The sequence below is a fragment of the Trichechus manatus genome, unplaced genomic scaffold (assembly GCF_000243295.1).
Source record: "Trichechus manatus latirostris isolate Lorelei unplaced genomic scaffold, TriManLat1.0 scaffold00008, whole genome shotgun sequence".
Classification (NCBI taxonomy): domain Eukaryota; kingdom Metazoa; phylum Chordata; class Mammalia; order Sirenia; family Trichechidae; genus Trichechus; species Trichechus manatus.
In genome coordinates this window covers 26,342,599-26,357,892 of record NW_004443944.1, presented here as the reverse complement: position 1 = coordinate 26,357,892, position 15,294 = coordinate 26,342,599, and the positions used below count along the sequence as shown (strand labels likewise).

General features: G+C 47.9%; 1 protein-coding gene across 1 annotated transcript in view; it reads left to right on the top strand.

Annotated features, from left to right (window-relative positions):
- CTNNBL1 (catenin beta like 1) overlaps nucleotides 1–14,070 on the top strand; it is a 185,394-nt gene extending 171,324 nt beyond the window's left edge. Inside the window, exons 14-16 of the mRNA XM_004370355.2 lie at nucleotides 2,208–2,345; nucleotides 2,551–2,623; nucleotides 13,866–14,070. Of these exons, the coding sequence (XP_004370412.1) occupies nucleotides 2,208–2,345; nucleotides 2,551–2,623; nucleotides 13,866–13,954 (300 nt within the window). The 3' untranslated portion in view covers nucleotides 13,955–14,070. The remainder of the gene's footprint in view (nucleotides 1–2,207; nucleotides 2,346–2,550; nucleotides 2,624–13,865) is intronic.
- Nucleotides 14,071–15,294: the final 1,224 nt, after the last annotated feature.

The following is a 15,294-nucleotide window of genomic DNA, read 5'->3' as shown; positions in this document are numbered from 1 at the left end:
GGCTCTTATTTCTCTAGGATATATTCCAAGGAGTGGGATAGCTGGATCGTATGGTACTTCTATTTCTAGCTTTTTAAGGAAGTGCCAAATCGATTTCCAAAGTGGTTGTACCATTTTACATTCCCACCTACAATGTATAAGTGTTCCAGTTTCTCCACAACCTCTCGAACATTTATTATTTTGTGTTTTTTGGATTAATGCTAGCCTCGTTGGGGTGAGATGGTATCTCATTGTAATTTTGATTTGCATTTCTCTAATGGCTGAAAAAATTCTTTAAGCTCTACAGCGTTACAGAGTAGTAGCAGCAAATGCTTTTTGCATGAGTGAAAGTCAGGAGTAATTTTCCTTCCTGGGCCTCGCAGCTGCTGAACACGTAGGAATTGTGGAGCAGGAAGTTATGATTATGAGTAAATGAGGAACTAAAGAGGCCCTTCTATTTTTAGACACTTTGGACATCAGACCAGTGCTCCATGACTACCTCGTGAACATTAACACTATTACCAGATTACCGAAGAATTTGCTACTAAATGAAGCTAGGAATTGGTGGTGATTTACCAGGCAGCGCAGGGCCTGGCAATCTGCAGCCCTCTTTTGCTCATAGACAAAAGCCTTTAGGAGCGAGATGAAAAGTAGCCTTGTATTGCTACAGCTGGCCCCCTGGGCAAATAATGGAGTGCATTGTCTGTGTCTAAATAGCCTCTGAAGGCTTCTTGTTGGAGATTAATGACCACAATGGTAAATCCTTTGAGTTTAGGAGAGTGGAAAGCAGGGTCCCAAGGGCTTCTGTCAGTGACAGGTGCCTGAGTTGTCAGAGAGAACCATGGCCATAAAACTACTGACAGAATTAAGAAATGGATTGTCATCATCAAAAGCATGTTTAAGCACTTGTCTTCTTAGGCCAGGCTGCTAGTTGTGCAGAGTTGAGTCCCCCACCCGGTTCTCGCTCTGGAGAGCTCCCAAAACAGAGCTGTCTTTATTCTCTCACTCACTGCATGAGTGTTTACTGAGCTGGGAACATGAAGACAGAGTTCAGTCCCTGCCTTCACAGAGCTCATAGTCCACCCTCATGAAATCAAGGCTTGGAAACAGTGGGAGTCGCTGATGACTGAGATCAGTGGGAATGTGATATGCAAGAAGAGATGGTGCGATGGAGTAGCTTGTTGAGGGTGCTCTCAGGAATTTTGGAAAGGGGCATTTGTTAGCTTTAAATAAGCTATCTTAGATAATCAGGAAAGGCTTTGTGGAGAGGTAGCTTGAAAATAGTGTGGCACTGAAAGATACCCTAGGAGAACCCCTAGGAGGGAAGGTTGTGAGGGCCCTGAGCTGGGAAGAAGAGCTTTCTTGGCAGAAGTCTTAGGCCTCCACTAGATGAGATTTCTTTTGAGGGTGATGAAAATGTTCTGTAATTGATTGTGGTGATAGTTGCACAATTTTGAATATACTAAAAGCTATTAAGTTGTATACTTTAAATGGGTGAATTGTATGGTATGTGAATTATAGTTCAATAAAACTGTTAAAAAAAAAAAAAAAGAATACACTAGAGAAGAATAGACATGGAGTAGCAAGTATGAGAAGTCTAGGGTTACAAAGGTTTAGGCAAGAGACCCCTGCCACTTCCTAGGGCTCTGGCCTAGAGGACTGTTGGGCTTGTGAAATGAAATGGAGAGATTGACAGCATTCTGCAGTTGACAGAAGGTAAGCCAGAAGGGGCAAATGCACGCATGTAGGGCACCTCTGCCATCAGTTTCACCAGTGTACCAAGACGGGGTTGTGGAGAAGGGGACCTTTCTTCTCTGTGTTTCACTTGATTTGGAAGTGAAGATAGTTAAGTATAGTCTGTAGAGAGGTAACTTAGGGAGGCCGAAACCAAAGAGGAAAGAGTTAGTGGAAGCAGGTAAAGCTTAGATTTATGTCCCTTCAGCTAATTTTTTTAGGTTGACTATGTAGATGAAATCATTTTGGCCTTGACTCATCATATAGAAAAAAGTGAGCTTTAAGCTTGACTCCTGGGACCTCTGTAGTCTATTAAGAATGAGAAACATAAGAAAAATACTTTAGAATAATGAGAAGTAGAAGACAGGTCAAGGTAGTGTGGTTTATTGTTGTAGTTGCTGTTCTCTGTATGTAACGGGCAGACTAGTGGCCCATTCTTTTTCCTCCTTTGCTCACCATCCAGCTTTTATTCCCAAATGTTCACTCATTTCTAGGACATGGTTCGGCGTGGAGAGATCATAGACAACGACATCGAGGATGAGTTCTACCTCCGGCGCTTGGACGCAGGCCTGTTTGTTCTCCAGCACATCTGCTACATCATGGCGGAGATCTGCAATGCCAGTGTCCCCCAGGTAGGAGGAGCTTAGCCTGGAAGGGCTTATTCACCCTGCCTCCTTCCTTGCCACCTGCTGAGGTAGAGACCCTCAAGGAAAGAAGTGGATCACTCTCTCCTTGAATGCCTTCACTCCATGTGGGCTCTCTTTTCCAGGGATGGGGCTGGGGTGAATACTTTCAATAAGATCTGCCAGGACAGATGATCTTCCCTTTCCTTTGTAGATTCGTCAGAGAGTTCACCAGATCCTAAACATGCGGGGAAGCTCCATCAAGATTGTCAGGCACATCATCAAGGGTGAGTTGGGTAACACTTGGGTCTGGGGCTCCAGGGAATTAGATAATGCTTATTTTCTGAGTCCCTGTTGGTATCCCTGGTATTTGGTGCCCAGCGTTCTCTGTACTAAAAGTGTAAGTATACTGTCCACTTCACTGTGTATCCAGATCATCTTTGTCAGAATACTGAAAACTAACCTAGTTTTTCTCCTGCCTCTGGACCCCCAATTCAAGAATTTAAAAAACATGACAAATAAGAAGTACTAAGGCTTATAAATATTTGTTTTTTTTTTTTTTTTAAAAAAAAGGCAAAGCAAAAAACAAATAAAAACTCCAGTTCCAAACCGCATGTCGTGGAACGAAATTGCTTTCTTAGGGGAAAAACCAGAAAGTGACAAGAAACAAGTAGTATTATACAAGGCAGACGAAAGTGAGTTTGAGGCATCGTGGGCAGTAGATAGAGAGCACCTGCTTCCCAGTTCTCACTCTCTGCCTCCCACCATCTTTGTGAGCGTAATCACAGGTTATTTACCTAAAGGACGTTTTGCAGAGATTGAATGAGTAATACATGACAGCATCCAGTCTAGTGTCTGGCACACAGTAAGTGTTCACTTAGTGCGAGGCTGTCTCCTTCCCTCTCCTACCCCGAGACATCTCCCAAACACTGTTGGATCCTGTGCTGTACCCGACCCACCTGGAGTGGCTCCGAAGAGGCCTTGAGTCAGTGAGCAAGCCCTTGGTCATGAGGCAGGCCCTGGACTGGTCTCTGTGACACAGCCTTGCCCTCAGGTCACTTGGGGCCTAACTGGGTGTGAGGCCAGTATTGGCTTTATGGACTGACAAGGCCAGAAGTCGGAGATAGTCAAGATGGACACCAGTAACTGCAGGCAAATTATTTTTCCTCTCTCACCCTCAAACTGCCCACTTCTAAAATGAGGGATTGGGCTAGATTTACTCAAAAGGGTTACCTTTAAGTTGCTTACAGCTCCTATTATAGGTGGGAGATGAGATGTGAAGATAAATAATAACATTATAAAGTGAAGAGAGGTTACGAGGGTGGGCTCTGGGATCAGACTCCTGGATTCGAATCCTGGCTCTGCCATTTACTGTGTTTCCTCAGGCAAGATTCCCGATTGCTCCATGATGTCATAAAATGGTAGAGGGGATTAAAGGAGATGATACATGTAAAATGTCTGACCATTAATAAGTTCTCAGCAAATATTGGTTATTATGAGTATTATGGAATATGATCATTATCGTCATCATTAAAAGTGAGGCATAGCTAAAAGCCTGTGGGAAGCCTGTGGAAGAGGTGGCATTGATCTGGGTCTCATAGGCTCAGGACAAGGGCATTCCAGGATGGAGGAACAGTGTGAGTGAAGGCATAGGGGCTAGAATCACATGGTCAGCACAGGACTTCCCAGGCAGGTGGAAATGATGACTCCATTGTGCCCATTTTGCAGAGAGAGAATTTGAGACATTGGAATTTATTGTCTTCTCCCTCAGAAAAAGGGGGACGCATTCGTGACCCTAGCCCCGCATTTTGCCTTCCGTAGCAGCATGCTGGACGCCCCCATCCCATTCTGTGCATCAGACCTGCATGAGTTACTACTCAGAGTGTTGTTCCACCCCCTCCCTAAGGTGTAGCGGTGGTGATTTGCAACTCCAGCCTTTAAATGGCATTTGTTTTTAACGCCCACATGTTCAGTTAGAACTTTTTATTACTCTCGGCTCTACTCTCTTGCATTTAGGCTTTTCCCTGCACTTCTATCCCTGTAATCAAAACAGTGATCTTCTGAGAGAGTTTTTAACAGGTGCTGACACATAGTAGGTAGATGTTTTTCTTTCTAAAATTCTAACATGAATACCTTAGGTTATTCAGAATTTTCAATTGTTATGAGCCAGACTCTGTCTTCCTCAGATCTTGGTTTATTCCTCTAACCTGTTGCCGTCAAGTCAGTTCTGACTCAGTGACCCTATAGAACTGGGTAGAACTGCTCCATAGGGCTTCCAAGGAGTGGCCGGTGGATTTGAACTGCCGACTTTTAGTTAGCAGCCGAGCTCTTAACCACCAAGCCACCTGGGCTCCGGTTGATTCCCCTAGTGCCTATCAAAGTGTTGGGCACATACTAGAAGCCAAATAAGTATTTGTTGAATAAGTGTATGGGCGAGTGAACAGGTGACTGAGGAAGTAAGCAACGGCCTGCAAAGATGCTACGTTCATTTCCGCCTGCTCTCGTTTCTCTCCCTTGTTACTTTCTTTCTTTTCCTCCTCTGTCCAGACCCTCATAGCCATCCTTCCAGGCCCAGGTTTAGCTCTTCAGTTCTCTTTCCATCAGGCTTCACAGCCAACCATTAGTAAATCCTGCCATTTCTGTCTCTGAACTCGATCTTGAATCCATACACTTCTCTCCATCTATTATTCTTCATCATGGAGCCCTGTTTATTTCCTTCCTAGCCCTTATCACAGTCTATAATTGTTTTTATTTATGTGTTTGTTTACTCATTTTCTGTCTCATACATTAAAATGTAAGCTCCATGATGTAGCTCTGCTGCCTTGTTACCATATATTCTTAACACCATAGCAGTGCAAGGCACATGATAGGAACCCAGTAAAAATTCTAAACTGTGTTGAATTAAGCCCTACTCTTGTGTACATTTAATTTAGCAAATGTTGCTGAGGCTGTTCTCAGGGCTAGGCACAGTGCTAAATACTGTGCTCCAAAGGTGTCACACAGCACCTGTCCTCAACAGAGTTTATGGTCTTCTGGGAGGACATAGATGTATGAATGACCAACCGTATTCAAAGCTAAAGGAAATACACACTTCAGTAACTACTCAGCTAGCATTGCTGGGTGCCAGGCCCTATATCCAGGGCTAGATCCAGAGAAGAATAAGTGCGATCCCTCTCCTTAAGCGTTCACAGTCTAGTGGGGAGAGATGCTTGAAACTAATTATAACGTGCTAAGTGCTACATTAGAGGTGTGAACAGTGTGCTGAGGGAGTGGTGAGGAGTCAGTCATGGAGGCATAGACTGTGCCATCGAGTCCCAGAGGAGGGAGAGGCTACTTCTTCCAGGACTAGGAATGGTGTCCCAGAGGAGGGGTCCTTGAGGGAGGGGCGTATTCCAGGCAGAGAGAGCAGTGGCCCAGAGGCAGGTCAGAACATTGGTGGCCTTTGTAAGGACTCTGGCACCGTCAGCTGAGGCAGAGCAGGAATGCAGGAAGCCAGAGCACAGGGTGGGGTTGGGGGTGTTGCTGGGCAGGGCTCTTGAGTTCTATCAGGTACGCAGCAAGTTTTGGGGAACAGATAGTGACTCCATCCCTGGGTTGGCCAGCAGACAGTTGGACATTCTCATTAGAGATCAGAAGCGATGCTGGTTTAGGGAACCTTAAGTCATTAGTGTGGAAGTGATATTTAAAGGCAGGGACAGCATTGCCTAGGTTGAAGACGCCCTCAGTGTGACGCTGACCATTTTTTTAAAAATATTCTCTCCAGGTGGAAGGTAATAGTGAAGGTTCTCCACCCCTCTCTTTGGCATGCCCCGTGGCGTGTGCCTGTGCATTGTGACCTGTCTCCTGAACAGCCCACGGTCACTCACACAGCAGGGACCCCAAGAGTCCCACCACTTTGTTGTGGTAGGGCAGTGCTGCAGTTGGAAAGGGGTGAGGCTACACTGGGGGGCTGCAGGCTGGGGCTCTGCCAGGCCTACCTTCTAAAGCCCATCTGGTTCTGCTTTCATCCCCTCCCCCTCCTGCCTCCCCCTCCTTTCCATCAAAAAACATGAAAAACAAAGACTCATAAAGAAAACCAGCTCATCAGTCTGTCCTCTTTGATTTTAATTTTGTTTTTCAGTTTGGGTTGCTTCTTTTTTTTTTTTTAACATACTAATTAGATGCAGGCTTTTTTCTTTGATTTTATGGCCTACATATTTCCTAAGTTTTGCCTGCAGGATGACAGCTGATATATCCCTTGAGGTTTCAGGAAAACGCTGATGAAGCAAGCCCAGCAGGGGACTTTTCCCTTTATTTTTCTGTCCCCTTTCTCACGCTTCTCCTCCCTCCTTTTCTTTTGGGGGTGCCAAGAGAACTGGGAATAATTGATGGCTCATTAAAGTCCTCCTTTCTGTAGACTGCTTACTCGGCGCTCTGGAAGTCCAGCTTTCCCTGGAACTGGCAGCAGCTCTGGCCTGAGGACTGTGGGGCCCACACAGGGCTGGGAGGGAGCAGTGGTCTCTTCACTCATCTTATCAGACTGTGTGCTTCACAAGGACAGCGATGGTCTTCCCGCCTTGTGTCTTTCAGGGGGCCTGTACCATGACTGGCACAGAGGAGGGGCTCCCTTAATGCTTAGTGAGTGAGTGCTGTGGTGGTGCTTCAGCCTTTTTTGTGCTGTTCCAAATACAGGACAGTAAGAGGCAGAACGTCACTTACAGAGCACCTCCTATGTGCAGGCTTTCACTGTACATTAGCACCCTAGAAAGCAAGGTGATGGCCTCCATTCTGCAGATAAGGAACCTGAGACTCACTGAGGTTAAGTGACATTATCCAAGTCATTAGTTAATGTTGGGAACTGGATCCAAACTCAGAACTGTCCACGGTGGTTGCGTCCATCTTGCAGATAGGAACGCTCTAACTGGGCTCATTGGCTGATAGACTCGTGTAGTCTTTTAAGAGAGAAAAGATCTTTTAAAAGAAAAGAAAATTCAGGGCACCCGCCTTTATATAGCACCCATTTGGTTCTACACAGGGTGCTGGGTGGGCCCTTAAGATGAATGAGACACTTTGGAGGTCCTGTCCCCACGGGGCATACAGTCCCATCGCAGGTGAACTAACCCTAACACAAAGCAGAAGGAAATCAGTGCCAAGATATGGAGGTGCAGTGGGAATGAAGAAGGCACAGTTAATTCTCCTGGGGATTGGAAGGAGCATGAAGATACAGGGAGGCTGCACAGAGGAGGTGACTTCTTGAAGCAGAAGAATTTCCGTTGGCAGATGTGAATGCACATCACTGAGTGGTCATCTCCTTGGATGTGGCATAGGAATTGTGACCTGGGGCTAGTTCTTAGTATAAATACTTGTGCCAAGGGTTACAGTGTAAGCCCCTAGGGAGTCTCTTAAATGCTTTGGTTCGATGGTGAAAGTTGTCAGAAGGCCACCGGATGCTTGGGAGCAGCCCAGGCTATTGTACAGCAGCAGGGCTGTTTTGCAGAGGAAAGCTTAGAGGATTACTGACTCAAAACTCTCTCACTGGTGGGCGAAGAGAATGAGCCAAAGACATCAAAATGCTTTCAGAAATTGGCCCATGGCCCTTTAATTTGCTTATGCTCTTTATGGCTTGAAATACCTCCTAGAAGCTCATAAACATGTATTTCCATATTGATTTGGAGCTCTTAGTAACCTGAGCTTTGCCTCTGCGTTTTTAAAGCTGCAGAAGCTGATAGGATTTATCCTCTGATATGTTGGTGCACGTGTGACTTGCACCACGTCACGGCTGCCGTGGCCACTCGGGTATTTGGAAGTAAGAACCCGATAGCCAGCAGTGTGTGAATCTGATAGCAGGCTGCCTCGACGGGGCTCAGACATCTTAGGGGCACCTCTGGATGTCATCAGCAAGATGTAAAATTTGCTGCCCCCTAAGCCTTGCACTCACTTTGCCCAAGGGGGCTCTCAGGAAACGCAGGCTTAGATGGTATGGTGGTATGCAAAGGAGGAGGGAAAAGCACGACCCTCTGAGAACAAACGTATGTGCCGGGCACTGTGCCGAGGTGTTTTGTGTGTTATTTCCTCTCACTCTGACAATTGTGGTTATCATCCCCACTTTATAGATGAAGAAGTGGAGACTCAGAAAGGTCATAGGGGTACCGCCAAGCATTCAGATTGTGGAGTCTGTCATCAGGCTGCCTGAGTTCAAATCCAAACTGTCACTTCTAGCTGACTGACCTTAGGTGAGCTGCTTACCCTCTCTAAGCCTCAGTTCCGCCATCTGCACAGTGGCGACAGCCTGCTGTGAGAACTAGCTGATGTACTGAGTATAAAGTGCTTACATGTTGGCTGGCCCGTAGTAAGTGCTTGATACATGTCAGCTACCTTGATTGTTGCAGTTATTGTCCAAGCTAACCCAGTTAGTAAATAGCAGAACTGAGATGCACAGACTAGTATAAATTCAGGCTCTGTGTAACTTTGGGCACATTAGTGGATAACATGTTTGCAGCTCTGTTTCCTCCTCTGTAAAAAACAAAAAAATAAACATCGGACCTCTCAGGAAGGCCGAGGTTGAAATGCAGTCAAGTGCCTGGCACAGAGGTGGGGCTTAGTAAATGAGGTTCCTTCCTTCCCATCCTGGACCTAACCCTTTTCAGCTGGAGCTGGCAGCAGCCTCGACCCACATACAGGCAAGAAAGCCTGTGGATCAGCACCCAGACCAGACTCCTCAGGGTCTTGGTTAGGTGTTGGGGGTGGGTGGGTGCTTTCCCAACCAGCTAAAATGTCCTCAGGACTATGAGGACATGACCCGGTTAGCATCTAGATAAGAGGATATGGGTCCTTCTCTTTTAAGTGGATTTCATTTTAATGAAATTATATTCCAGAGCCCAGCAAAATGTCATTCTCCATGAGAGGTGTAATATCTAAACCTTCTGAGCTGATTGTTGTTGAGGATTATCTCTTAGACCTGAAGAATTTTCCTTTCTCAGTTTCTATTCTGTGTCTTCAAGCATTTTCAGTGTGAAAATATTGGCATTCCTCTTCTCCCCCATCCCTCTTCCTTTTCCTCCCGCATTTTTGAAAGGGTGAGCATTTAGGGCTGTAGGTCCGGGAACCTGAACCAGGTTTGTGAGCACAGGTCCAAGTCTCCACCCTAGAAGACAGTTCTTCCCCCTCCACTGCCTCGGTGCCCCCTCCCTCGCCCTCTTAACATAAACAGAACAGCTTGTATTCCATGTCTGAATAGTAAACCTGCTGTCTAAAGTTTGCTTTAATATTTATGCGTTCAGCACTGCTGCCTGTTTTTGAGCTCCATCAAAGCCTTTATTATAAGAACATTTGAAAACGCTGGGGAAGTAGAGAAGGGAGTTGATGTGTATACCATCTTTCTCACTCTCCAACCCAGCTCATCCACTTCCTCTCTCTCTCTCTCTCCGTCTCCCTCTCCCTCTCTCCCCCTTTCCCTTTCCCCACGCCTCGTAGTTCTTCCTTCATCTAGCACCTCTCTTTCTTGCATTCTCTCTTACACACACTCATACACTCAGAGCAAAGAGAACTCTTTCCCAAGACCTCTGGGAGGAATCTGTTCAATATTTATAAACTGCTGCAGCAGCTATAATAACCAGAGGTAGCTTGCACCACCAAGATTTGCTCCAAATAGAATTCTACTCTGGAAACAAAGAATGAGTAGGGGTAAGGGGCAGAGTGCGAGGGGTGAGGTGTACAGCTGGTGCAGGCTACCAGGGCAGTGTGAGAACATTAGGCCGGGTCGGCAGACCCGAGTTCTGGGCCCGGCTCCATGGCTGGCTGGCTGTGGGACTCTGGTCAGTGACCTGCCCCCTCAGGGTTACGGTAGATTCCTGAGAGCCCTACCAGCTCTGATATTTGGTGACCTGGTATGCAGAATGTGGCTCCAGCCGGGCTACCCCACGTCTCTCTTGCTTTGGCCACTGACGCCCCTTTACCACACCACATCCCTTCTAGGGTCTTACTTTAATGAAGACTTTAGCCAGATGCTCTGCAGGACTGGGCTGCTTTGGAATGCTTACAGAGCAGGAATTGTTTCCCAAAGGCTGGGGAGCAGGCAGGGTAGGGTATTGCTTGGGTAACATGATGCCACTTGGGGACCAGCCCCACCCCTGCTTTTTCAGTGCCTTTTTATATAACTCACACGTGTTCTGGGGTTTGCATTCCAGCTTCTCTGCCATTCTAGACTCTGGCAAGTCGCTTGATTTTTCTCATAAACCTCGGTTTCCTCAACTGTAAACAGGGATTATGTTCTCTGCCTCATAGGAGTGCTGCAGAGATTACATGAGACAACATACATAAATGCCTGGCCCCTGACCAGTGTGGAATGCATGTTAGTGCCCATTCCACTATGTATAAGGCAGCTCTGCTTCCGGGTGACACTCACTCACTCAGCTCACTGGCCAGGTGCAAGTGTGACATCCCGTTTCCAGAGAACGGGTGACCTGGCTTTATTTACTCCCTCCCCACAGACTGCGTGACAGAGGCTTGCCCGTAGGATGGTGTTTTGTGTACTAGTGGAATGAGCTTTTTCTAAGGCCTTGGCTGAAGCGATTCCTCGAGGGGATTGGTCCAGGTTCTGATTTCCCTCTAGTCTGTGTATCTCTGGGAAGGGATTAGGTCCTCCAGGGAAGCTGGCTTCACTGTTGGAAAATCACTGCCCCAAAGGATGGGACTGCTTCTCTGTTTTCTTCCCTCCTGGGCCTGAGAATACATTAGGAGAGCAAAGTGTTAGTTCAATCCGTTAAGACTCTTGCTTCCAGATCTTGGCCTCCAGGGGTATTAAATGCTAGCGTGGTCGTTTCTCTTTCTCCTGGGGCAGCAACTCTGTCAGTCACATGTGAGTAAGAGATACCACTTACCTGCAGCCCCCTGGCCTTCCCCCGCGGCTCGGTGCCTCCTTGCCCACCACCCCAGCCCTTTCTTTAACGCGCCTTAATAGGAGGTATCACAGCCATTTGCTGTTGGAGGTGATGGATGGGCCTAACAGAAGAGGAGGATTTCCAGGGAGAGACACACAGCTGGCACATGTCTGAATCCCCAATCCCATTTTCCAGCACATGTCCAAAGTAATAAAGAGAAAGGAGGAAAAATGGAGAAGTGGCAGGAGCAAAATCGTTTCCACAGCATGATGTTGGGGGAGGGGGTTGCACGCTTTCTCCCTCTCCCCGGTCTTTATCAGACTTAGATCAGCAGATGTTTTCTTAGGCAAAAGGTTCTTACCTAAGACTTCTCTCTGTTGTTCTGCCTCAAGCCAGGCCCCGGAGTGTAAGACAGGGCCCCTAACTTCATGAAGCTCCCCATCTGGTGGGGAGAGGACAGGAAGAGAGGATGGTCTAGAAGTCAGGCCTAAGTGTGGTGGAGACAGCGGCCTGAAAACAGGGGCAGGAGGAAGAGACGACCAGGAGTGGTTTCATGGAGAAGATGCGTTTGAGATGGCCCCTGAAGGATATGTAGGATTTCCTCAAGTGACATTGCTGTCCTGAGCACAGGAGACTCTGGGAGGGGACTAGTGTTTCTTGAGCAGCTTATTGGCTGGTATTTACCTACATTTTCAGAGGAGGAGACCACCAAGGGTCACTGAGGATTGTATGTCAGCCCACAAGGGTGTGCCATCTTGTTTCTGTGGGCAAGGGCAGCAGTTGGCCAGGGACAGTAGGAGTTGGCCCACCCAGGACCCCTCATCATCCCTCATACCCTGGACTCACACCCATAAGTTCTACACATCATTTTTGCCACCATACCCCACCACTCCCCATCTCCTAAAATCAGGATGAGCACATAAATAGTGATTCGTACTGGACACTGTTGAGAATTGAATGAGCATTATTAATTATTGTCCTGGGGCACAGGGTAAACTAGAACTATCTTGGGCAAACCAGAATATATGGTTGCCCACTTCAAAGCTCCTTGATTGTGTTCTCTGAAAATCTTCTATCATCAGCATCATCTCCCATATCCTCACTCTCCTTTTGAGTATTTCCTTTGTTTTTTTGCACTGAGTGAAACCTGGCTTTCCCCTGTAGCCCTGTTGTGTGGTGGCTATTTTCTCTCCCACACCCCTCCGACCACTAGAGACAGAGTAGGTGTCTTCCATGCTCCTCATGGACCCCTCTAGACCATTCTCTCTCCCTCCTTCCTCCCTAAAAAAAAAATCCTAGCTATTGGAATCTCTTATCAGCAGACTGTACCACCCCCAGCCCTTCCTTGTTGATAGAGATGCCTGTTCCCTCTCGTTTCTTGTCTAACACTAAACCACTGCTAGTTGCCGTTGAGTCAACTCCAACTCATGGAGACCCCGTGTGTGTCGGAGTAGAACTGTGCTCCATAGGGTTTTCAATGGCTGATTTCTCAGAAGTAGATCACCAAGCCTTTCTTCCGAGGCACCTCTGGGTAGACTCAAACCTCCAAGCTTTTGGTTAGCAGCCAAGAGCGTTAACTGTTTGCACCACCCAGGGACTCCTCTCCAACAGTGCTTTATCATTGTCCTCGATGATTTCAATATCCATATCTCTTTCTCTCACACCCCATTTCCAATTTATCAGTCAATACTGTTGGCTCCACCTTCAGAATACATCCAGAATCCAAAGACTTCTCATCACCTCCCCATTATCTTCCTGGTCCAGGCACCATCAAATCACATCTTCTTGCTTCTGTACTTGCAGGGTGTTTCCCACACAGCAGCTAGAGTGATCCCCTTAAATGTCCAGTTAAAAATCCAGTCATGCCATTCTTCTGCTCACAACCCTTCTAGAGCTTCCCATCTCAGAGAAAAGGCCAAAAGTCCTTACAGTGGCCCTCAGGTCCCACCACTTGCTCTGGGCTCCGGCCACACTGACCTGCTTGCTGGCCCACAGATAGACCACAGAAGCTCCTTCCTCAGAGCCTCTGCACTGCTGTCCCTCTGCACTGGAGCCTGGATCATCACATGCTCATTTCCTTCAGGTCTTTAAGCAAATATCCCCTTCTCGGTAAGACCTTCTGACAGCCACCCTCGATATTTTACTTTTTGGTTTATTTCTCCACAAGAGCAAAAATTTACATCTGTTTTGATCATTACTTTATCCTCATTGTCTCAAATACTGGTCTCAGACTTGAGCGTGCATCTGAATCATTTTGAGGACTTTTTAAAACTCAGATGATGGCCCTGCCTTCAGAGTTTCCTCTTCAGTAGGTCTGGGGTGAAGTTCTCAGGTGATGCTGCTGCTACAGCTGCTGGCCAGGGATCCACGCTCTGCGAACCCCTCACCCAGAACAATCCCTGCCCATAATAGGCATCCAGCACATAGGAGTTGAGTGAATAAATGAGGGAGTGAGTGTGCAAGGGTGTGGCGAGGAGAGGCCTGTGGGCATAGAAAGGTAAGTTGGGCCCTGTTCGCTGACCAAGGAGTTGGGCCACCCCTGCCACCATGGGGGCTACTGGAGGCCTGAGAGCAGCATGAGCCTCCGAGGGGCCAGGATTCAAGGAAAGGGATGAAGTGACGGGGACCCCATGCCCCAGATTCATGCTTAACCCTGCCTTTGTCTCCCCAGAGTATGCAGAGAACATTGGGGACGGCCGGAGCCCGGAGTTCCGGGAGAACGAGCAAAAGCGCATCCTGGGCTTGCTGGAGAACTTCTAGAGGCCCCTGGGCCTGGGCGTCACGGACTCACTCTGGGCCTTCCTCCCAGAGACAGATTTTTACACAGCTGAGTGTGGCTTTTGGACAAATTAAAGCTAGTTTTGGTATTCCTGGGCTGGCATTCTTTGTAGCGAAGCATCACCATCTATGCTTTACCCAGTACCTCCACAACAGCTGCCTCAGGACACGTCTGAGGAAGGCAGAGGTTGGCCTCACCTTGCCAGTGAGGATACCAATGCTCAGAGAGCATATCCTTGATAGAATAACCACCGTGGCTACTCTGGTGCACTACCACGAGGCTGCGGGTTTGTAACCGGGAGGGTTGGGAGTGGACTAGTGACCTCCCCGGGCCTGCTAGCCCTGACTCACAAGGCTGGAAGCGCACAGCCTCCTGCAGGAGCACTCCCTGGGAGCACGGGGCATCACCCTGGCCACACATCAGACTCTCCCTGGAAAGCAGGGGGTTGGCGCTTTAGAAATATTTTGATGTTGGGTTCCGCCCCAGCACAGTGACAGCAGATCCTCAGGTGCGGCCCAGCATTGGTGTGCTTTAAGCTTCCTGGGTGGCCCCAGTGTGCATCAGGGCGGGAGCCACCACTTCAGAGTCCACAGACCTTAGGTCCACATCCCAGCTGTGACTTCTCCCCTCTGCCTCTCACTTCATCTGCAAATTGGGGGTAATAAGACCCATGTGGTACTCGTGGGGATGACATGAACTTGAGCAGGCAGCACACTGATGCCCCCAGGAGTTCACGGTCTGTAACGTGTCCTTCCTGCACACACTTGTGGGTGCAGAATTGCCATTTCAGCCGTGTTATATGGGTTGTGAGGAAGCTGGTCTCCTTTTCTGAGGTCATCGTTGCTTTAGCATGGTTTTAATCCATCCTCAAGTAATACAGTCCTCATGGGTAAGGAGGAGGAACAAGCAATCTGAAAAGGCAGCATTTCATTCAGTGAAATGGGTTGGCACGTAGGCTGCAAGGGACTCCCCCCTCCGCTGTGCTGGGCCATGGCAGACCCAGCTGGGCAGCAGCAGCTCTCTGCTCCTCCTTGAACTCTGAGGGAGAGTCAGCAGCCAGATGAGACAACTCTGGGTTAGACGGCACCTGCTTTGTGCCCAGCACTGGGCTGGCATAGGACAGTAAGACAGGCGTGGCCCCTGCCTGTCTGGTGTGCATATCCGGTCTGGTGGGAAAGACAGGCAGCACACCAGTCGTCACCGTGAGGTGGGCGTTCCAGCAAGCAGCGCTTGGAGTGGGTGTTGGGTCCTGCTATAGTCGGAATTGCTGTACATTCACATTTTGGATTTGGTTAGTTTTTACTTCACTTTTCTGTAACTG